The sequence below is a fragment of the Lycorma delicatula genome, chromosome 2 (genome assembly GCF_047948215.1).
Source record: "Lycorma delicatula isolate Av1 chromosome 2, ASM4794821v1, whole genome shotgun sequence".
Taxonomy (NCBI): domain Eukaryota; kingdom Metazoa; phylum Arthropoda; class Insecta; order Hemiptera; family Fulgoridae; genus Lycorma; species Lycorma delicatula.
Window position 1 is genome coordinate 93,251,391 of NC_134456.1, and position 24,487 is coordinate 93,275,877.

At 29.3% G+C, this 24,487-nt stretch overlaps 1 protein-coding gene across 5 annotated transcripts in view; it reads right to left on the minus strand.

The window, feature by feature from the left end:
* The window catches only part of Ge-1 (Enhancer of mRNA-decapping protein 4 homolog Ge-1), a 153,944-nt gene that overhangs the window by 77,327 nt on the left and 52,130 nt on the right, over window positions 1–24,487 (minus strand). For all 5 annotated transcript variants that reach the window (XM_075355780.1, XM_075355779.1, XM_075355778.1 and 2 more), the window contains exons 6-13: window positions 23,725–23,910; window positions 22,224–22,333; window positions 13,265–13,454; window positions 11,590–11,755; window positions 9,621–9,779; window positions 7,479–7,657; window positions 2,228–2,332; window positions 1,754–1,875 (exon numbers count right to left, since the gene is read on the minus strand). In XM_075355780.1, coding sequence (XP_075211895.1) covers window positions 1,754–1,875; window positions 2,228–2,332; window positions 7,479–7,657; window positions 9,621–9,779; window positions 11,590–11,755; window positions 13,265–13,454; window positions 22,224–22,333; window positions 23,725–23,910 — 1,217 coding nt within the window. The remainder of the gene's footprint in view (window positions 1–1,753; window positions 1,876–2,227; window positions 2,333–7,478; window positions 7,658–9,620; window positions 9,780–11,589; window positions 11,756–13,264; window positions 13,455–22,223; window positions 22,334–23,724; window positions 23,911–24,487) is intronic.

Below are 24,487 nucleotides of genomic sequence, written 5' to 3' on the forward strand. Positions count from 1 at the left end.
AAACATACAAAGCAAACTAACATAAACCAAAGTCAATAGTAAATGCTTTGATGAAACTGCTTGACTAAATTATAAATTAAATGCAGTATAGTAAGAACCCAGTAAAGCAACTTAACTAGAATCTATGTTTGGATTAACCAGGGAGAGATTTTACCACTTATTTTTGATTTTAAAACCAGCTTTATTCTTCAAATGTTACTCTACTCCATTATTACAGCCCAATTACCAGAGAGTATTACGAAATCTACAAAAAATTAAGTTTCTGGAATTTATTTTAGAATTTGAAGAAACATTTACAATAGTTGATAAATTAAAATTAATAAAATAACAGACATCATTTCCAAACAAATCTCAGAATACTGTAAAATTCATAAATAAAAAACTAAAGAAAAAACTACAGTTGGAAATAATAAAGATTGATCCAAATGAACCACCGGTTCTCATAGACATACAACTGATATACTGAAGCTTACAAAACAACTGAAAGCATGTAAATGACATAACAGAGAAATTATATTATTAATGCCAGGGAAACTGGAAGTAAAACTGATGAAAGCAATGTTGATTAACTAGCACCATAATTTCACATACCAAAGGCAAAACAGCAATTGAAGTAATCCTTAGATATATCGAGCAACATACAAAGGCCATGTTTAATGATGCAATGTTTATGAAGCAGTGAAGAGACATTGCAACTACCTGAAGTACATCAGCTCAGTGACAGAAAGATATCACTACTGCATGTCAGGAGACTAGACAGCATGTCAAAAACAAACATGCTAATTTCTCATTAGTTAAATACTTTAAAACTTCTTACGTTGATCTAATCTGGAAAATTTTGTTTTAAAAATTCATTCTATTGTTATTATCCTTAATGTATCATGGTGCAAAATACATTAGTCTAACACCTGTTTACATTATACTGCTAGTCTCTTGGTGTACAATACAGTTCCTTTTATAGGGGCTGATCTGTTAACATGAAACAGATATAAATTGTAATTTCAAAATGTCTTGAGAAATTTAATCGTTACTGATTATGTATTATGCAATTTCAATTCAACATAATCAAATATAGAAATACTTAAGCATTTACAGACTAATTCAATAAAATTAAAAATTGAGTTCATATCATATTTTAGAGTATTTACATTATAATTTATTGTATGAAGTTTGTCAATGAACTAGTTTTTCTCAATAAGCAATTTTAGTTATAGAAGTTGAAAACTAAAACATAATTTTAATTAACATAAGTGATATTTTTCTTCTTCTATGTCTGTTCAGAATATTAGGATTTCAGACGGATTACTAGGGTTTCACTGTGTTATCAAATTAAATCAGCCAATAACATTGATCCCTTAATATGGAACAGATCTTAAGTATTAAATCCAGTTGAGTGCATAAAAATTTGTTTAAATTAAATTTAAAAAAAATAAAAAACTTTAATGATAAATCCTTTTCTTAGAAAAACACACCTATACTGTAGTACATGTTATTCATATAATGCAAAGATAATGATAATCATTTTTAAAAAGAAAAGAAAAAAAATTGTCACAAATGTTGTGTTTTCTAAGAACTTAATAAAAATTTATAAAATAATAAACATTAACCAGAACAGAGAAATAAAACCTTACATATAATCTCAAAAATGATACACAGCTACAATAAATAACATTAACTAAAGAAAATTCTTTCAATATACTGCAGAGAAGCCAAACAGATGTACTTCAAAAGAAAAAACTAGTTTGTTACTTACTGTTGTGGAAGTGGCTTATCAGTTTCTGGGAAGTAACATTTTCCCTGTAGAGAGAATATTTTTTGTACCTCCCTACTTGGACTACTACCACCGCTAGCAAAACCAACCACTCCTTCAATACGCTGTAAAATAAATAAAGCAAAATTAGGAAATTTAACCATATCAGTCAAAATTTTTGCGTTAACATCGCCCAGGTTAAAATAATAACAAGAGGTTTCTTTTTGGATATTAAAGTATTAGTAAAATAATTAAAAGTATGATGAAAACTAAGAAAATAATAGCAAAAAAATTGTAATAGTAAAAAAAAAAACGCAACAATATATGAAATGTGAATAACAAAATAATATCAAAGTTCTGACTTACAGCTACTACATGAGAATGGTTTGAAATCATTTTTATACTACAGAAATCAATGTAACTCTTATTAACTAAAAATAAGTTTTATTTATCAACTAAATTTTTAAGAATACTAACCCCGGAATCAGGTATAGGAGATTGTGAGTTGGACACCATCCCTGGACTAGTACTGTACACTGTTTCACTAAGAAGAACAGCAGTGTCTGTGGGATGAGGAATCACCTGAAAAAAAAAATATTACCATGAAAAATACAGATGTACATTATGTACTACCATGAAAAAACCAGATGTAGACACACTTTTATAGATATTTTTGTGTGTATGAGTATAAAAAAAGAAAACTTTTTCATTTGATTTAACTCATTGGAATACATTACTAACTAACTGTTTTATAAATAAAAGATAATAAATAATACTATTATATATATATATATTAAATTTTTTATAGTAAATTTTTTTCTTTTTCCTCTGTATGTTAAATAACTACATTTTTTTTTTTCAGCCTCTGCAAAGTACACAATTAGAGAACTTTACTTTTTTACATTTATCAAAACACTTACACGCCTAAGCCCATCTTCAGTGATATTTTTTTTTATTAATTCTTGATTTGTTTAAATTTACACATTAATTTTATTAGCTTTTTACATTTTATTTTGTAAAAATTGTTTATAAATAAAATTCAAAAACATTTTAAAAATTCAGAACAAATATTTGTTCATTCAAGAAAATGAACTAAATTACTTTTGACAAAAAACAAATATTAAAAATTAACAATAATACAAGTCTAATATCAATAAATGAACCACATAAAATTGACAATGTATATTTAAAATATGTATACTGACAGCATAGATGAAGAAAACATTACCAAGGTTTATGATAAAAATAAGTTTAAAACTGCATACCAGATAAACAATCACATATTAAAACATTTAAAAAACAGTAGACATACTGATTCACATAATGTTTATAATTTGAGTGGAATTTACAAAATAAAATGTAACTGTAACCATTTTTATATAGGAGAGATCACTAGATCTTTCAAAACCAGATTTTCTAAACATTTCAGATGTTATAAAAATGAAATTTTTTTAATGTTTCTGATCATCTTATTGATAATCAAACAATTGATAATAAACAACAATCATCTTCTCATTGTTTATTGATATTAAACATTCAATATCTGATATTTACACTAATTTGGAAATATTAGAAATTACTGCAATAGATAGCAGGACTTTATCATATATTGTTAATTTTTAATTTTTAGTTTAATCTATTTAAAATCCTACACAGCAATATAATATTGGCTAGCCAAACCACACACACATTAATTCTTTTTTAACATATTTATAATTTTAACTTTTAATTAATATTTTTCTTATTTGACGATGTATTTCTACATATGCAATTTTTAACTTTTAACTTTAACTTTTTAATTTGATTTTAAATCTTAAATTTAAAAGGAAAAAAATTAATTTTAATTCCTTTTTGATTTGTAACCATTATAAATTTTGTGGGTTACAAACAATATATATTATGTCATAAAGAAAAAAGTTTCAATATTTTAAAAGGTAGTTATAATATTCATTCGGCTTAGCTGATATTAAAAACAGAAAATAGGCAAGATAGTATTACATTATTTTAATAGTTACACAAACGTAATTAGTTTGATAAGAAATTGTATTGCATAACTTTGTTTTTTGATGTCTGACATGGTCTGGATATAGCCAGACGGTGATGTCATTGTGGACTGGTGAGTGCGTACACATTCTCAGAAAAAAAAGTGTGTACGCGCATAAATACCAATGGGCATCTGGTGGGGGAAGCCTGACATTCTTTGTTTCGGGACTAGTGTGAATTTAGCAGTCATGGAGTGGAGACGTGTTTTGAGTTGCATCGCACGGAAGTGGTGATGTGTTCTTTGTTCGATCAGACAGGACAGTGAGACTGGGTAAATAGGTGAATTCGATGCGATGTCATCATTATTTTTATATGTGCAGGAAAGTATCCTTATGTATATGAAGAGAAAAATTAATGATCAAGATATTTTTTTTTAAATATGACAGACGAGTAGTGTGGAAATGTGTTTTCTATGACTCCATATATATGATTCAAAATATATGATTCCATATAATTTTGATATGCTTAATATTTTCAATTAATGTTAAAAAAATTATTTTTCGTATTGTTAATGTTAATTATTTTTTTAATTTTAATAATATACATGTGATCAGACTACATAGCCCTAGTACATTTTTCGTTATTTCCCCCCTTAATTTGAATTGTTTTGTGATTGAGCTTTTATTTTATATTGATTCACTTGAGCTTTTCAAATTTAAATTTTTTTTTTTTTTTTTAATTTAGAAGTAAGCTCGCAGATTTGAATTGGTTTTAAAGTTTATATCCAAAGTTTTAATAAATTTTGTTTTATTGTATTTATCAAGATTTTATTTTTTTAACACATATAAAATGTTAAAGGGAACTACTGGTTAGTGCAGAACACTGAAATGTGTCTAAATTGAAAACAACTAATACAACTATCACTTACATATAATTAGTTTGATTAACTTGTGTTTATTTTGAAAATTCAAATAATAAATCAACAACATGTTGACCATTGTGCTTAATTCAGTATTAACCACTTAACCAGCTAAACACAGTAACAGATAAAATCGAGAAAAAAAACTAATACCAATAGGTGACTTTCATGGGATCCCGCAACATCAGTTCGTACACAAATTCTGTAATTACATAAAACAAATATTAGAAAACTTAAAATTTAGAAAACATAAAACATTATTAATAATCACAAAATCTGTATGATAAACACAATTCCACTACCATTATTGGAATAACGTAAATTCAAAATGTAATACTTTCCTTTGTTCGTAATATCATTGTTGTAAACTGCTACAACCCATTATATCTTTAATTAAAACATCCTCAAATACGATCTGGTGGTCATCATTACATACTTTTATTTAAATTTATAAATATTTTAAAAGTTTATTAATTTTTTATCGTTATTACAAACCTCAAAAAAATTTCTTTATTTTTACAATCACTAATACTATGCTTACATTGCAATAAACAGCCACATTAGATACAACTCTTTTTTTTGTTTCTGCAAGCAGTATAATGTTCTGTAAAAACTTTTTAACATGATCTGTTAGTTTTACCAACAAAAATTGTACTACATTCGTTACATTTGATTTTATACATTCCCCTTAAGTCCTCTCTATTATTTTTATTATAGCTATTTCTTAAATACCTTATATGGTGATTGGGTTTATATGCTTTTTTATATTTATTTTTATCATACACATGAATAATTTTTTCTAATATCATATTTGTATAATTACGTTCTAGGAAAAAACTATTACTAATTTATCGTGGTACTTTATATTCTGCATTTTATAAACTTTTTCTATAATTTTATCATCAAAACCAATAAAAATACTGATATTTACTTTATTTCTTTTTTGTATTTATTTTATTTATAAGTAAAGTTTTTTTAAAGAAAAGTATGGTGTTTTGAATTTACATCCATCATCCCAGTAATGGCAGTGGAATTGTTTATTCGTACAGATTTTGTGGTTATTCGCAGTGTTTTATGTTTTCTAAATTTTAAGTTTTTTATATTTGTTTTGTGTAATTATACAATTTGTGTAGACTGATAATGTGGGATCCTGCAAAAGTCAACTAACAATATTAGTTTTTTTTAGGTCTTATCTGTTAATATGTTTTGGTGATACCAGTGTACTCTTTTCAACACAGTGTAAAGTGAAACTTATGCGAGCTGCAATTAATAATTTATAATTAAAGTAGTAAGCATTATTGGAAAGTATGTCAAAAGATTAGTAATGGATTAAAGTAGTAATAGAATTTTAATTTTAACTAGGATAATGACATGAAAACATTTAGCAATTTTAAAAAAGTTCATGGTTTATGATTATTAATGTCTGTTCAAATTTTGGAGTGGTTGTCTTGTTTTTGGAAAAAAATGCAAATGTTTCTTGACCCTATTGACAATCCAAACATCAAAAAACTGTCAAAAAGGTGAAAAACGTTTACATGAAAATTAATCAATTTCAATGAGGTGTTTTGGTTGAAACTGGTAGATTGAAACTGAGCAATGAAACTGGTAGATTGTACCAAAAGTTTGATGGCACATATTCACAATGTTTAATATTATTTTAATAGATTTATTAAGTGTTGATGGTAGAACGTTTCAAAGCAATTCTGAAATAAAACAACATAACTCAGATGAAATTCCAACACTTCCAATTAAGCAAAACACATTAAGAAAAATCACAATTGAAAACAATGTTGATTGCCTTTATCACTATCAAATGAAATTATTCATCAGCAATCTGTTCCTAAAGAAACTACTGTCACAAAAAAGTTATTTGAGGAGTAGAGAGACTGTGGATTCATATTTATTAGGTGAGACACAAAATGTCTGAATCCAAAAACTGAATGGTTCTGGATTCTAAGAATACATCGATTACTTTTTGTTTCTAAGATCAGAAGAGCCATGAAAGAAACAGTGCAAGAATGAAAGGATCATGGCGCAGGACAACAGACACTGGATCCAGGCTTGCACTGTCTAAGCAGTTGAAGGCATGATCAGAAGAGGAATTTACTAAACTTATATCAAAGATGAACAGTTTGTGAACATCAGCTGGAATTAATCTGAAAAATATAACCTTACTTTGCTTAGTGAATATTGTTCTAAGTTTCATTTAACTGGGGCAGTGAGTAAGTAACAAAGAAATTCTTTCCCATTTCAGTTAACATGTTTCAACACAAACGTTAATCACTCACAATAAATGTTTGGACAAACTATTATCACTCTTTTTACAGATACGCTAAAGAATTTTCAAATTTTTGAATGAAAGGAACAGGAAAGATACGTTTAATTAAATGCTTCTTAGTCCCACTGCTTCTAAAAACAATGGGTGGTACTTGCTACTGTACAATTTAATGCTGTATAACTATTTAAAGCAGTGTTCTTTAAGATGTTATATTTACTTCTTTATGATTTATAATTTTTAATTTATTAGTCACTAACTTGGATAAAAAACTATTGCAAAATCAACTGAACATTTCCCTGCACCACAGATTACATTTGTATCTCAAAGTATTTGAATGGTAAGTTTAGCCACTACTTCAATAAAAATGTTAGATCAAAGAGGACTGGTTGAAATTCATAATTATTATTACGTTATTCATAACTTCTTAACAACTTTCAATTTGACTGAAAAGATAAACACATTTGAGAAAAAATAAACTAGCACAACAAAATAATACTATTATACAGTTCCTCTAGCACTAGTTATAAAATAAAAATTTGTGAACTTACAGAAGATGCAGGACTTTCTCGTTTAACTGGAGAACTAAAAGCATCTGGTGTCATAAGATTAAGTTGTAATGAGTTATGATTGGTCATTGGCTCTGGCATTGCAGCTATTGGAGGAACTGGTGGGACAGGAACTGATTCTGGTAAAGCTGTGGGCAATTCCGTTAGCTCATCACGATAACCTGAGCAAAATACAAAGTTTATAGACATTTACATACACAATATTGGCTTTTTATAATTTTTTTCCTGAAGTAATATAAAATTATGTAAAGTATAGATAAATATTTGACGTCAAAGAAAAAAATAGCTGCAGCTACAAAATATGTTCCTGACTAATTAACTTTTAAAATACAAAGAAGGTATCCCAGAATGAATTACTTACAAACTGACAGCATAACTAACGAATAGATATATATGTATAAATTCAACCTTTATTTAATTATAAATGCATACATATGAAATTTTAACAATAATTTCCAAGCACAGAATAAAACATCAAGGATTTTTTTCCAAGTACCAGTGACTACTAACATTTTGCCCTCATTAAAACCATTAGTTAATCAACACAATTTTAATCTGACAAAATCAAGCACTGAAAAATAAGTGGTTCCCATATATGAGATTTAGAAGACAGTGCAAATTTTCTTCTGGTTATTCATTTAGCAAAATCTGACAAGCCATTCAACTTAATGTTTAGTTCAGTACTTTAAAGTATAATTTAAAAAATGCCTCTTATTAAAAAAGTAATATTTATAAATACATTAGAATTGCAGTAAACTAATTCCTTTACATCTATAGTGAAATTCTCTGTACAGCTTAATATTTAACCAAATGAAACAGTCATACTAAATGTTAGAAAAAGGTTTGCTTACCACTCACCAGTACAAAACCAAAGCAATTCTTTTTTTTAATCTGATGCTACAGATCAGAAAAAAAATACTAAATCAACAATGTTGAACTAAATTAACTAAATACTAAATTAACAAAGATGTTAAAAAAGTGTTTTTTTTTTTTGTCATCAAGTCGTGTGACTAGCTTGAAGTTATTCTCTACTTCTTTCTGCTCTCTGCTAACCTTTTTACCTTAACATATTTATTACAATCTACATTTCAACTATCTGTTTTATCATACTAATCTTCCTTTACAGTTTTTACTTCAATATATCCATCCCTCTACCAAATAGAGAGGGTGGTCTCTCTCTCTATTACCAAGTATTCAGTTTAACTAAACCTGAATGTTTTAATGTGTGGCCCATCAACCTATTTTATTTAACAAGATGACTTACCCACAAATTTCTCCCTCTCCTATTCATTTTAAGATCTTTTTATTTAAACTTTATTGATAAATCTAAATTTTCAACATCCTCTCATAATACCGCAATTCGAAGGTCTCTTTTCTCATTTTGTTTTTCCTATTATGCTTTAAGACAAAAATACATAAGAACTATAAAATAAAACAAATATTACTAAGATTTCAATAAACAAACAATAAAAAAATGATATCTGGACCACTTTTTAGGTAACGAAAACAGCTTGGAAATGAAAAAATTTCAAATCTGAACTGGGTGCTGGGAATCGAATTCATGACATTTACGTGGCTTGTAGACTTGTAGATTACTACAGCATCTGAACTCATTACTAAGAAGATCAATGTACTCTCATTCAATATTAGGAAATTAAAGAAGTTCAATCCCTAATGACAATCAAACACTCAAATGTAAAGAGAAGCCAGTTTTTTTCTTTTTTTTTAATTAAATCTTATCAGAAGTAGCAGATAGTCTCTTCTTTAAGTAATGAGTGAACCTGTAAATTGTAACGTCAATGCATTACCAAGCCAAGAATTACTGTTAATCAAACTCTAACACTGTTAATCACACTCTACATTCAGTACGGAGAGTGGAAGACTGGCAGAAAGCTCTGAGGAGCTAACACCACTCCAATAAAAACGATATGCTTGACTTTACTGCCTTTTGTATAGGACTGTTAACACTAATCCTCTGAGTCACCATCATATATTACCAAGAATATCACATGTACAATATTAATATTGGAACACCAATAACAAAGGTGTTTAAACCCAAATAAATGATAAATAACAAAAAACTTTATAACAAAAGAAAAAAATAATTAATTTAAAATCACAAACCCAATGACTCTTGAGAAACCAAATTGACTGGAGACTCATCAGACATTCTAGGAGCAGATGGCTGGAACACAATGTGGCACTCCTGAAGTGATTTTGGTTGCATTAAATACATTCGTATAACTATTGCACATTGTAAGTGCTCTTCTTCATCACCATCACCTATTATCATAAAACAAAGCCAAGTCAATAATTATATAAATAATGATAATGATGATAATAATAATAAATCAATTTCCTTTAACAGTCTTAAAATTATGACATCTTAATGACAATTTCACATTAATATTTTTTTTTCATTTAAAGAGCACTATTCTTTTCCTTTCTATGTTAAATAATATCCATGTTTCATAAAAAGTATTAACCAAAACCAAAAGTACTAACCAAAAACTTCATGAAGATTTTCGAGAACCATTCTGAACCACAGATGATGACAAAATTATGAACATTATTTGACAGTGAGCAGAGAAATACAATGAACACTAGCAGGGATCATTGTTAACTATAGTAATGTACAACATTGCAAATAAATGATGCGATTCATGAAAACTGGCAAACTTAAAATATCCATGAGCAACTTGGAGTTTTGTAAAGTATATGCTAATTGGATGCTTCATGTATTATCAAATCAGTATAAGAGACAATATCTTAAAACAGATTTCTCATTTTTGGACCAATATCAAAGAAAACATAAATTTATAGATAATTATAATGGCAAGTTTTAAATCTACCACTTCTCATGAAAGATGAAACAAGGTTCAGGCTTGGAACGTACATACTTTTTACATCTGAACTCTTCCATGTTGTAGCCCTATTCATGAATTATCAAGATAAAAAATTCATGCCCAAGGGCAATATAATTAATATGGAAGCAGACAGTACAATGATGAGGAGTCTCAGAAAAACAAAAAAGAATTTATTGTCAAGAAAACTGACAAAAGACATAGAGCTCTTATGACAATGCCATAGTAGTAGCATTAATATGTTATATAACAATGTATATTAGTAGCATTTTAGTAGGGTGTTTATGGCTTCATAAACACCCAATTTAACAGGAACATATGAGAAAACCCACCTACTGTCCAGATCCGGAATCTTGCAAATTTCATGAGATATTTTATTTTTAAGATTAATATATCTTTTTTTTCACAATTTTCTAATTTTTTTATTACAAGTTATTTTTACTTCATTTTTATGCCAAAAGTAAAGTTTTTGCTCATATGGATCACGCTAAATTAAATTAGTATTCATGCTGTTATGTTTTCGTTTGCTATAATCGAATGCAATCGAAGTTAATGGACATTCAATAACCCCTGTCCCAGAGTCTCACTGTTTTGAGTGAGGCTCAATGCTGAGATTAATGGATTTTTGTTGGGAAAGTTCTGTTCTGTGGCTCACCACAGGCTACAAGCATGGCTAAACTCAATGCAGTCATTCAGCTGACTAAATGCACAAAGCATAACATCTTTCCATCAATGATCAACTGATCATAGGGATCTGACCTAGCCTGGACCACCAGTATGAAGTGTAGGAGTATAGGTCTTGCCTGTAGTGTGATGCAGAAACACACAAAGCAACGTAGGCAGACCAGTGTTCACTCCAAGCCTGAGTGACAAGGGTTACTATTTCATCAAAATTCCAAACCTCAATCAGATGTGGAGTGAATGTTCTGTCAATTCCATATCACAGGGAGTTAATAATTATCTATGAAACCAGGCACTTTGGTTGTTTTGCAAAAAAAAAATCATGTGGCTGGTCATATAGTCAAGTCACACGCTCCCTAAACTTATCATATGGTTGGGCTGCAATCCGTACAGGCCCAATGTTATGTTACTATCTAATATCAAACTATGTTGATACTATGTACGACAGTACTAAATATTCAACTTAAGTAATATAAATCAGTCACTGACATTATGCAAAATTTCACTGTAAAATATACAAGTTATTAATATCTAGTAAAATTACAAACCGTTGCATAAATCATCAAATGTGAATGTATCAGATTTAAATCTTCTTAAACCAGCATCAACAATTCCAAAACTTAGTATCGGGTATGGTAAAGAAAACTCAGATACAGATTGAAAAAAACAGTTTGTTTCAGTCTCATCTTTCTGTACTTGCATAACAAACAATACCTACAAACAAAAAAGAAACAATTAAAACAAAAACTTATACACAACATTAAACTTAATAAACAGTTTTGGAATTTTATAATACAATTTTTAACTAAAATGATATTTTTGATTAATTAAAAACAACAGTAAGACTAGTAGAAAAAACCAAACCTTTCTCCATTAATAGAAAGATATTGAAATAATTCCCAATAATCATTAATCAAAAGATGAATGGGGTGTGTTATGAACCTTTTGAGGATGGACTTTTTTCCTAACTGTGCAATAACTTCAATAGTATCTAGCCACTTCCTATTTCACATTACTATGTACATATTCTTTGTTACCTAACAGAAAAATAATCTGTCTAACCTTGCACTTAAATCTTATTTTTCTGAAACACAAAGAATGTTTCAGGGAGACATTCATTAAAAACAAAGGTAATTTAGGTACAAATAAAAGTAGAAATAGTAGTTGAAGATATATTTAATCAATTTGTTCCCACAGATCAACACTTAAATGACACTGACTGTATTTCCAGCTGAACTGTGTATATAGTTTGCATTCATATAATTCTGGCATTTTTTAGCTAATAATAGAAAAAATTTAGACTACCAGACTCCTACAACAGTATAATTTTTTAACGAATCCAACCAAACTTTTAATTATAAATTCAAAATAAACAAGTGGAGCACTACTCACTCCATAAATTAATTTAATTAATGAAGCATTAATTAAAATTAATTTAAGTAGACACAACATACATGCACATGCGCGTGTATGTGTATGCATGGATGTATGTATTAGAAACTCATTTTACAGATCAGTTCTGATGTGTCAATTTATATAAATTTTATGTAATGCTCCATTTTTCTGTCTGAAATGAGAATTAAAAAATTTACTGGATTTAAACATGCAATAAGTAGCATGCAAATTAATCCGAACAAAGATGTTATTTAATAAAAAGTAACTTTATTTAGAAAAAAAATGGTAGCCAAACAATTTGAGAATATCTAGCAATTAAATATGGCCTCCTTTATTATTAATCACTTCACATACACGATTTGGCATCAATTCAAGTATACTATACACTTTTTGATTTCATCACATTCACTGTCCATAGTCCAATACCACATCGAAGCTATTTTTGTTGTATCATATTGGTATGCTCAAAAAGAAAAATAATCTTCAAACACTTTCTTGGAATTATGTCCATTATTATATCATCATTATAACACATAGAACAAAAAATACACAAATATGATCAAGTAAACTTATAAAGAATAAATCTATAATAGAATAAATCAAGTAAATAAACTTTCATAGGACACTATTTATAACATGAAAATAGCTACATAACTAAAGAACAATAATCTCACATTACAAAGACAACTTAAAGAATGAGTGTGGTCAAGCAGTGTAGCTTCAATATAAAAATAAACAAAAGATTCCCTGTGTTTGGATTAATTTGCATGCTACTGTAGTTGTAGTACACATCTAATAGTCAAAGTCCTAAATAGTCATCTTACTCACCCTATGAACATGATCAGTAAGAAGTAGATAACTTGAACCTAAATCCATTGAAGCCTTTAATTGGATTTTGCCTCCATCGCTACGTGGCATAAACCGTATAGTCTGCAAACATGACCATGTTTCACAGGACCACAATTTTAGTTCAGAATTTTCATTAGCACCAGTCACTGCAAACTTCCAGAACTGTGCCCTTAAATAAATAGAACCAAACTATATTTTATATAAACAAATTACTTTAGACAAGTAAATACACGATATAAGATATATATTACAACAAAATAAACAATATTAAAATACCTGAGTAAACTTCTACATACATTATAAACTTCATAAATGCATTACTTCAATGAAAACAGGGTATGAAACAATTTTTAAGAAAAAGTATAATTCCTTTTCTTCTTGGATAAACATCATAGTAAACCCTTTACTTTGTAGGTTAGTCCAGAAATTCCATTTCCAGTTTAGTGATTACTTAAAAAAGCTTAATTATTGCCCGTAATAAGCATAAAGTAAAATCACAACTCCTAAATCTTTAAAATGTACATACATAAATGTTAAATCATCAAAAGAGGTGTTTGTGATTTCATGGTTATGATGAAATATTCAATTAAATTTAACATCACATACAAAAATGTTCAGAAAATCTGCAAATTGATTTAGCTAAATGCCTGATTAGTATCAGACCTTCTTATTGACCAGGAAACAGCTTCTCGCAATCCAACAATTGAATTATTACAATGATAGATTCCATGACAGTTTAAAGTATTCCTGTTTCCTAGTCAGCAAATCTATGTTATCAGTAGGCTGAACATCATAAACTTGATTCAATTTATCCCAGACATCTTTTGTAATATCACATCCAGTTATATGAAGTAATGGCTTTTTATTGAGAGATAAAATAAGATGTTTTTCACTTTCAAATTTGCCTTTTTCCAAATATCAAGTTTGTTTACATAATCTTTAGTTCCTGGTTCAGTTTTTATAAATGTAGCACAAACTACATCAAAACCTGCATCACATTCTAAAATAGTTTTCACAACAACTTTCCACATTGCCCAGTTTTCTTCACCAATGACTGTTGCTTATAATCATCCATCGTAATAGATGTATTGTTTAACAAATATGTCGCTGCTACCATGTTACAATAAACATTAATTAATTTCAGTATATTTTATTAACTGAGAAAGGAACTAAGAAAACATCTAAAACATCTGAGGAAGAGACTAAGAACATCCTAAACCCAACCATCAGCAGGAAAAATCATGATGACAATCTTTTAGGATGCAGAAGGCCTAGATTTTTTTGTAGATTTTCTAGAACATCAGTGAACAATAAACAGCACATACTATGTAACATGCTTATCGACAAAGTGAAGCCAGCAATGTTAAAAAAAGCCCTGGGTCTCAGTGCAATGGCATCTCATTCTGCTTCACAATAAAAACCGACCTCACACAGTTTAGGTAACTCAAGAAACCATTGACAAATTGCATTGGAGTATTACCTCAGCCTCCATTACAGATTTCCATTTGTTCGATCCACACTTTGACACACTATGCGGTAAGAAGATTAATGGCATTAACAACCTCAAAGAAAATGTGCTAAATTGGCTCAGTCATCAAGAAAAGGATTTCTTAGCAGCAAGCATAAATAAGCTAATTCAGAGATAGGGCAAGAGTATTAATGTTGCTAAAAATTATCTTGAAATTTGAAAACAAATGTCATATTGATTAAATAAACAGATTCAGCTCCACAGCAATCTGTGTCTTAATTATTTATTGACTCTCATTCTTATTTCTAAATAGCATACTCCTGAAATGCTCAGGTGCTGTAGAATAAGATTGCAAATAAATTTACTGTCCAAGAACCACAGCAACAAAAGTTTTTCTATGTTCAAAACAATACAACTTCAAGATCTGGTTTCAAGAAATACATTTTTTATTAAAAAAATCTACCATTCTGTGTTAATGGAAATGAGTCATGTTCATAAAATACTAAGGGACCATTCTCCTGTAAAAAAGCAAATAATTGGAAACATTGATTTTCAGTGGCTTAGAACCTACAGTTCCTGGATATAATTAGTCAGAAAGACCAAAATTATATAAAAAATCAAAATAAAAAATTTTTGTATCAAAAATTTCCTAAAATTTCAAAATTTGACAATTACTGATTAACAATTTACAGAAAAACTACTATACTTACTCTTTGGCAAACTTCATGTATGAGAAAAATAAATAATAAAAATATTCTAATTATTATTAACATAGCATTAAAAAAATAACTCAAACACAGATGAAGAATAAATAATAAAGAAATCTGAATCTGTTTATTTAATCAAAAAAATTACAATGAAATTGTAAACCATACAGTAAGAGTCTCGCAGATATCATTTCTTCCAATCAAAAGACAAAAATTTCTGTAATATAAATAAAACTGTTTTTAACAAAACTATATTGATATAAAAAAAGGTAACACACTATACTTCTATTATCAAAATCTGTTATTTAGAATATTCTTTAAAAAAAAAAAATTAAATATATGTACAATAGATATACAGTAGTAGATAATAAATAATGTTCAAGCGTTCCATATAACAAAAAAAATAAAATAACAAAAAATCTATTACAAAACTTACTGGCCCGATTTCATTTATTAAACAATGAATAATCATAAGAATTGTATTATTTTTGTACGTATGTGATATGCATGAGACATGTATTACATATAAATGAAATCAGCCCGGTAAGAGTTTTGTAACAAATTTTTATTTTTTTGCTTATTATATGGACTGCTTAAACATTGTTTATTATCTATTGTTGTATATCTATTGTCTATTACATATACTTAACATATATATATATATATATATATTTTAAAGAAAATTCTAAATTTATAACAGATTTTGATAACAGAAATGTAGTGTCTTACCTTTTTTTTATATCAGTATAGTTTTGCTAAAAACAGTTTTATTTATGTGACAGAAATTCTTGTTTTTTAAGTAGAAGAAATGATACCTGTGAGACTGACCAGATGGTTTACAATTTCATTGTAATTTTTTTGGATATCACTGCATTTTATTAGATTATTTTTTTTATGAATTACTTATTATCTTATGGATTTATTATTAAAATTTATTGGCTTAGAATAAACAAATTGAATTTCATGGCCAATTTTTTTTGTTGACAGTCATATCATTCACTTCATACCATATTTTTCCTTTTTTTTAATAAAACTAGTAAAGCCTTCACAAATCGAAAATCCGTAATGTAATATTGCACCTATTACATTGTAAGTGTAACCCTCTATTTTTATTGTTAAATTTGATTTTACCAATGGAATTATATATCTGTATTTTTTATTCCTTTTTTAATAAACTAGTATAATCTCTTGTAAACTAATACTTTTATTTTTTTTAAAGAAGTGATGGAAATTAAAATTTTTTTCATCTTCAGTAGTTTCATTTATATAACAGCATTTACTATTAAAAAAAAAACTGTAGCCTATTTTCTTTTAAATTTTATTATTTCAAGTACATTATCAAGTTTTTTTATGCTACCTAGTAGTATCCGGTAATGCTATGTAGCAGTGCGATTCGTAAAAACACATTAAAAATGAATAAAATGGCATATTCAAGACCCGCAGTTCATCAAATGTAAAAAAAACGTTTTCTAAGAAAATTCAAGGTATTTTTTAAAGTATTCTTTATTACTAATCTAACTGAACTGTAATATGTTTTCACGCTTATTATTTTTTTTTAATTTTCATTTCACTGTTAGGTTAGGTCATGTTTAGAACTGTAAACGTAGTTTGTTGACTTCGTCACCTCTAACCGATTAAGTTCTAACGAACTCCGAGATAAAATACATTTAGAGCAAATATACTAAAAAAAAATCAAAAGTAAAAGGCTTTATCTCATAAGAGATGTTCTGCCAATGGACATCTTTTTAGAATAATAAATAAAATAACAAAGGGTGCATATAAAATATCCTCGGTCATAAATATACAAAAATATTGTAACAAAACCAGTATAACAGACCTGAGTAACAGATTCCTATCAATTAAGAAGAAAGTAGTAGGAAATTAATAATGGGAAGAATCCAGAAAGGGGGTAAAAGAAAACCTTTTAATAAAGGTAACAGGTCCGTTTAATAAATGTTTTTTATAATACTGCCCACTAACACACCTAAACAGATGTTCTTCTGTGAGAAGAGTTACCGGGACCCAGGTTAGGAATGCATGGGAACAAAAGGGATCGGTCGTTCTCACTCAACTGGAGGGAGGTCTGGTCCAAGAGGTGAAGAAGCCAGGAGTATAAATACTTTGGGGAAGACCAGTAGAGGTCAGTTCTGCGAAATCGGTCTAAGCGAAATGCCATGATGTGAGTCTGCAAGGTCAATCAGTGAGAGTATTCTGCGAGGTCAGCGAAGAAGCGAATTTCTAGTGTATAATTCATTTGGCACAATTAAGGTGATGTCATGAGTAATTCCAGGACATGAAAACAAGAAATGGTTCAGTGAGTTACTGAATACTGCCCACTGACACACCTAAAGAAATGTTGTTCTGTGAGAAGAGTTACCTGACCTAGGTTTGGAATTTCATGAGAAAATGTGAGGGTAGACGACACTCTCACACTTCAAGTTGGGTCTGGTACTGCAGGTAAAGAGGATAATAATATAAATACTCTGTGGAAGACCAGCTGAAAATCAGTCTGCAAGAGAGTGCTATGATAAAGTTCTACACGAAGAGCTATTATGCAAGTCTGAAGCGAACGTATTCTGTGAGGTCAGTGGCGCGAATTTCTAGTGCAGGTTCAACACAATTAAGGTGATGTCATGAGTAATTCCAGTACATGAAAACAAGAAATGGTTTGGTGAGTTACTGTTAGATAAGTGAAAGAGATAATGTACTAAATTTCATTCATAAATTGATAGGGTAGTTAGTGAACAGCAAAGGTATTTGCAGTGAAAGGACTTTATACTTGTCTTATCTATTGCACTATTGTTGTTAATAGTGTTGTTAAATAGTTGTTAAATAGTTAATAGTTGTTAAAAAGTGTTAAGATTAGCAGTCATGATAATATCTTTTGTCAATGGGACTGAATTCTGGTTTTCAATATTTAACTACCTGCGAATAAATCCTGATGATTACTTTAAATTCTGTTTTGCATGTAAAATCACTGTCTGTTATTATTATTGTTGGGTTGTGGTTGTGATTACTATGATTATTATTTGTTTATTGTTATTTCTGATTGCTGTCGTTAATATTATTCTGATTATTGTTGTGAGTTGTTTATTATTATTATTACAACTGATGTCTTATTTTATTTATGTTCTTATTTTATTTAACTAATAAACTGTAACTACATAAACACTATCAATTGTCAATCTCTCAATATCCTGATGAAGCAACAATCAACGAAAAAATATATAATCACTCAGGCTACAAAGTAGATAAAGAGATTTATTTGGCTATATTTTTGTTTGTGATAGCTGTAAATGAAAATTACTTAAAACCATAATTTTTTTTTTAAAAAGAAAAATGAGAACCAAATTTATTAAATACAGTGGAACCTCGCTTAATGAGCATAATTTATTCCCAAATCCTACTTGTAATGTGAAAAACTTGTTAAGCGAAACAATTTTTACAATAGCAATCAATGTAAAAACAGAAAATGCAAACCATTCCAAAAAAAAAAATACTTAAATTTATAATAATGTAATTTATTATTTATAATACATCCTTTTTTACAAGAAAGTTGTCTAAAGACATCTGTTTTTGCCTATGCTTAAAAATTTTGTGAAAATGAGGCACAGCATTATCATTAAATAAATACGTAGCATGCATAGCTGCTGCCTTATTAGGGTGATATTTTTCTATGTATGATGCTACAGTTTTCCATGCTTTCAGCATCTCTCTTACTTCACTGGAAGGTTGTTGCTCTGCTGAGGCTGTTATTTCTTCCTCCCCTGACAAAATCTCCTCCACAACTTCTTGCTGTAACACAGACTGCAATTCCATAAGCTCTTCAGTGGTCAGCTCCTGGCTATACTCTTCCACTAGCTCATTGATGTCATTGCTACCCATCTCTAGCCCCATAATCTTGGCCACAGACACAATCTCACTGATTACAGGCTCCATAGGCACTTGCTCAAATCTCTAGGAGTTGTGTTTGACAACGCTGTCTGGCCAAAGCTTCTTCCATGCAAAAATAAAGATTCTCTTAGTGACCATGTCCCAAGCCTTGTCGATCATCTTGAGGCAAGCAACAATGTGAAAGTGGTCGTTTCAAACCTCTTGAGTGAAATTGGTTCCTTTAATTACCTCAAAAGAGCACTTTAGTGAGAGCTTTTTATAATTTGAAATAGCCTGCTGGTCCATGGGCTGCGTGCAAAAGTGGTGTTGGAGGGCAGGAACTGGATCTTGATGAATTTTTAATTCTTCAAGGAGGTTATCTTCTAGACCAGAGGATATGCGGAGGGTTGTCCATAACAAGCAAGGCCCAGAGTGGCAAATTCATCTCGAGCAGATATTTTACGGTTAAAACACTTTATTGATCCAATGTGTAAAGAGGTAACATGTTACCCAAGCTTTGTTTTTGGACTTCCACGTGACATTTAGCCTGCTCTTCTGGTCTTTATACATCATTCAGATTGTCCCAATGGTAAATGAGCAGCCATGGTTAATTCTCATATAGCCACTTGCATTTGCACAAAATGGCAGTATGAGGCGGTCTTTCATTGGCCTGTGGCCTGGCAATGCCTTCTCCTCTGCTGTTATACAAGTTCACTTTCGCATCTTTTCCAGAAGAGAACCATCTTATCACAATTAAAAATCTGCTGCAGCAGATAACTCAAAATTCACAAGCTTCTTGAATGCACCAATGAAGGCTGCCTTTTTGTCCTTTTTTTTCGGCTGCCTTTTTGTCCTTTTTTTTCGGCTGCCTTTATGTCAGAACTTCTTCCTCTTTCTCTATACCTCACAAAACGCTGTGAATGCCAGTTCTCTTAAACTTTTCAAACCACCCACAGCTTCCCTTGAATGCTTCTTTTCATCCATTGTTGAACCTGGTGCCTCTTAATGAAATCGGCAAAAATTAGTTTCATCTCTCACATTATGTTTTCATTTATAGTATCGCCTTGCATCTGCTTCTTGTTGATCCATATGAGAAGCAATCTTTCAACATCGTCGAGAATATGTGGCCATTGCATAGAAATTCTTGTGACACCTTTGAAACATCAATCACCTTAATCTTATCCTTGTTTTTGATGTAGACCGATTGTATGTGCAGTATGCACTTACAAAAGGTGTGAGCATGGCTGACCTAGCACAGGTCAGCCATGCTCACACCTCGCTTTTCAATGATTTGGTATTTGACTTCTATAGTGATTTTTTTCTTCTCTTACCCCTGTCTTCTTGTGGCATTTTCTTTGGGGACAAACATATAAGTATGCTTACAACCTTGCACTAAAAAATAAATACAGAATAATGTGTCTGAATGCCACTTTCACAAGCGACGGTAAGATGTTAGCTGAATAGAGCTAAAGACAGACTGGTAGCCGAGATGCAGACAGGATGTGATGTCTCATTGTCACTCATTCTGCAAAACATCGCTGGTTAAGTAGTCATTTTTTTACATTTTGTTTTGCTCGTTATGTGAATCATTCATTTTGAGAGGTGCTTGTTAAGTGATTTGAAAGCAGTGACTGAATAATACTTTCAAATCTCACATAAAAATGATTTTTCTGCAAGATCAATAAAAAAGCTGGAATAAATTTAAAGTTATGTTCAATTACCAAGGGCTTTCCTGTTAAAATACTAAGGAGGAAAATAAAGTGGAACTTTTAAGTATGTAAAGATACAAATAAAGAATTATATAAAAAAATTATTCTCTTTGAGTAAAATTTGAGGTATGAGACTCATGAAGACATCTCCCTATCCCCTCAACCAAATGTAATCAAAATTAAATTGCATAAATAACCCATATTGAGAAACTAATGTCTAAAAGTTCATAGAATAATTTTGGTTTAAAGATATCAAGCAATATAAATGATTAAAAGAAAAAAATTAAGTTTTTTACCCCAATCCCTGAATGAAATTGCTCAAATAGATAACCAAAGTGACATTCTAATGTATATCATCTATTATTATAAAAATATGATTTTCAATCCAAAAATGAAAAAAAAAAAAAAAAAAAAATTGTTTTTGGTTATGGGATTTGAATAAGGCCAAACACCATCAGGAAATATCTTAATTAGCTAAGGGGCATTAAATTATATGAAAACATTTACCTACTGTAGAAGTAAAATATTGTGATAAATGACTGATAATGTCCATATGTCCCTGTTCCCTTAATCAACTATGATCAAAAGTAAATGGCAATATTAATGCTTCATCTATAGGAATCATCAAGTAAAATATCATCCAAATCAGTTCATCAGTCTGGAGACAATACACAAAGAATATGAATCCTTCTGGAATTTTTCAGAGCAAAAATTGTGTTTCTTGGTTAGAAGGGATCATGAAATATCAAGACCTGTAAAAACCTTAAAATACAAAATTTTAACCCAATTAGCATACTTTTCCCATATAAAGCAATAAAATAAATACTTAGTAAAAATCTAGCAGTATAGTAATATTCCTGAACAGTGTAAGTATATAGACAAGAAAGTGAAAGCGTTATGATTTGTGAGTTTTGGCTGTTTTTCATTGATAAAGTTTACAGCTTTGGATACCAAAACAAATTTTTTTTTTAAAAATTACACAACTGAGAAGTACTAATTTATGATTTGTCTTCTAACACACAGAGAAACCACAGACATGTAACCTAACAATGCATTTAATAAAGGCAACAAAACCATAATCCAGGAAGTATAATACTTAGATAACAGTATAGCATAACTTACAAAAACTTATAAAAATAGAAAAAAAAAGTGTTGCTATGTATAATAAATGAATTACTTACTCAGGATTGTAATTCTTATGATTATCCAAAAAAAATAGAGAAGACAGAGGTCTACCATTATGCGGTTTCCACTGGTGCAAACAACGAGGTTTACCATTTTGCATGTATACCTTTTAACAGAGAAATTAACTCAAATTAACTGAATACAATGCAACTTATATAAATAAGATTTATATGAAGTTAATAAACAATAATTATGCTGAATTCACATCTAAAAAAACGTTTATCAGTCCTTCAGTTTAACATAATCAGATTCTACAGATTCATGTACAACAATTATTAGTTTAACATGGTGTTTTATTTTTTCATAAAAACATATAGGACTACAAAGAAAAACTTGTGAACATATCAGAAACAGTTTTCATTAGAGAATTCAAGATTTACACAGTTTTAATAATATTACTTACAAATGTTTTCCTGTAACTTGTACAAGTTTAGTTTTTAATAATTTTAAAGAGCATCAATTTAAATATTAAATTCCGAAATTGAAATTGACCATTACACATTACCCCAATTACATAAACCAATATGTTATGAAAACTGATAAGGTCAATCTTTCTCATAATGTTTCAACAAAACAAGATCAATTTTATGAAACCATTTGCACATATATGTGCATTAATCTCATGGGTTATGAAATTAGCATCCCATCATGAAAAAACAAGTTCAAAAAGGTTTTACAATTATCTATAAGAATGAGGTTGAATAGCATATATCTTGAAAGAAAGTCATTAAATCACAACTGAATAAGCAAATTAAATAAAGCAAGTAATTTTTATTACTAAGATCAGATATATCAGACAGCTCTAACAAATTTTATCTAATGTAATCTGTACATGTTAGATATAAACAAATGCATCATAACTTAAAATATGAATAGTCACTGACAACTAAAATATGCTAATATATGCACCAGACACGCATCCAACATTGTTTAACACTGATAATCTAAAGAATGTAGCTTCAGCTCTAGGGTATATTTTCCTTACCCCCACCACACACCTCAATTCACTAGATACTTAACAGAAACATTTCATGCGAGGTGAAACCATCAGTTAATAAAAAAATGTAGTATAATATCGTATCGAAGACCTACACTTTTAAACAATTCTTAAAAGAGAACTTATTCAAAATTTTCATCCCTTGCAAAGTGAAAATACAAATTTACTTGTTTCTGGTTGAATGAACAATGTTCATGTGCCTAGATAAATTAACATAACGCTTTTTACCAGTCTAAAATATCCTTCCTCTATAATCCTACCAAAACTACATATCTCCTCATCCAAAATGTCTTAATCTTCACAGAACCATTAATTAATGTCCACTTTAAAATATAACTGTTATACATTAATAAGTGATGTTCAAAGCTAAATGAAAAACATACTAATTAAGGTGAGTATTATTAATTAATTAATGATTTTTTTAAAAAATAAAGCAACAATTTGTTTAATTCTTATAAATAGTAGATGATAAGATCACAAGTTATATTAAACAAACATACCTGAAAAAACTTTACCTCCCCATCAAAACTTGCTGTAGCAATAGCAGTACCATCCGGTGAAAATGCTGCATCCACTATGGTTTGCGAATGTTCATTTACCTCAAGATAACCTTCTTCTACTGCACCAGGTTTAACTGGACCAACCCCATGGTTATTTTTAACCATAGGCACATTCCATAACTCTACCTGATAAAATTAACATAAATGTACTTTTCATCATATGACTAATTAGACTGCATTAGATTTCATACAAACTGTTCATAAAAAATTATATATTAATTTACTGTAACATTATATTTACGTTAATTGTAATCATTTCATTAATATCATATTTATTTGAAAATAAGACCTCTTTTATAATGCAATGATAAAAAATTTGGGGGGGGGGGTCTTATATTCGAGGCAGTTCTTACAAACGAGTATTTTGGAAAATGAAAATAAAAATAACTGTATTACCAAACTGTGAATTTAGTATATTTTATTAAACACTAACTATTTAAGTTATACAGATAACTTGTCTTGTTATTTGAGGATGCATGGTATTTGACATCAGAGGTGTGGCTTTGCTCAGGTTCACAGGTATCGGTATGTCTGAAAACAGAAATGAATGACTTATGAATTTATAGTTCAACCTAATTGCAGTTATTTTAACAACAATGTAAAAAGTTTGGAATTGTGTTTTAATTACCTTGATTAGTCGGAGTCACTGCTGCGTTCATCATCATCCTCAGTCTTCACATTGAAACAGCATCAATGTCAGTCT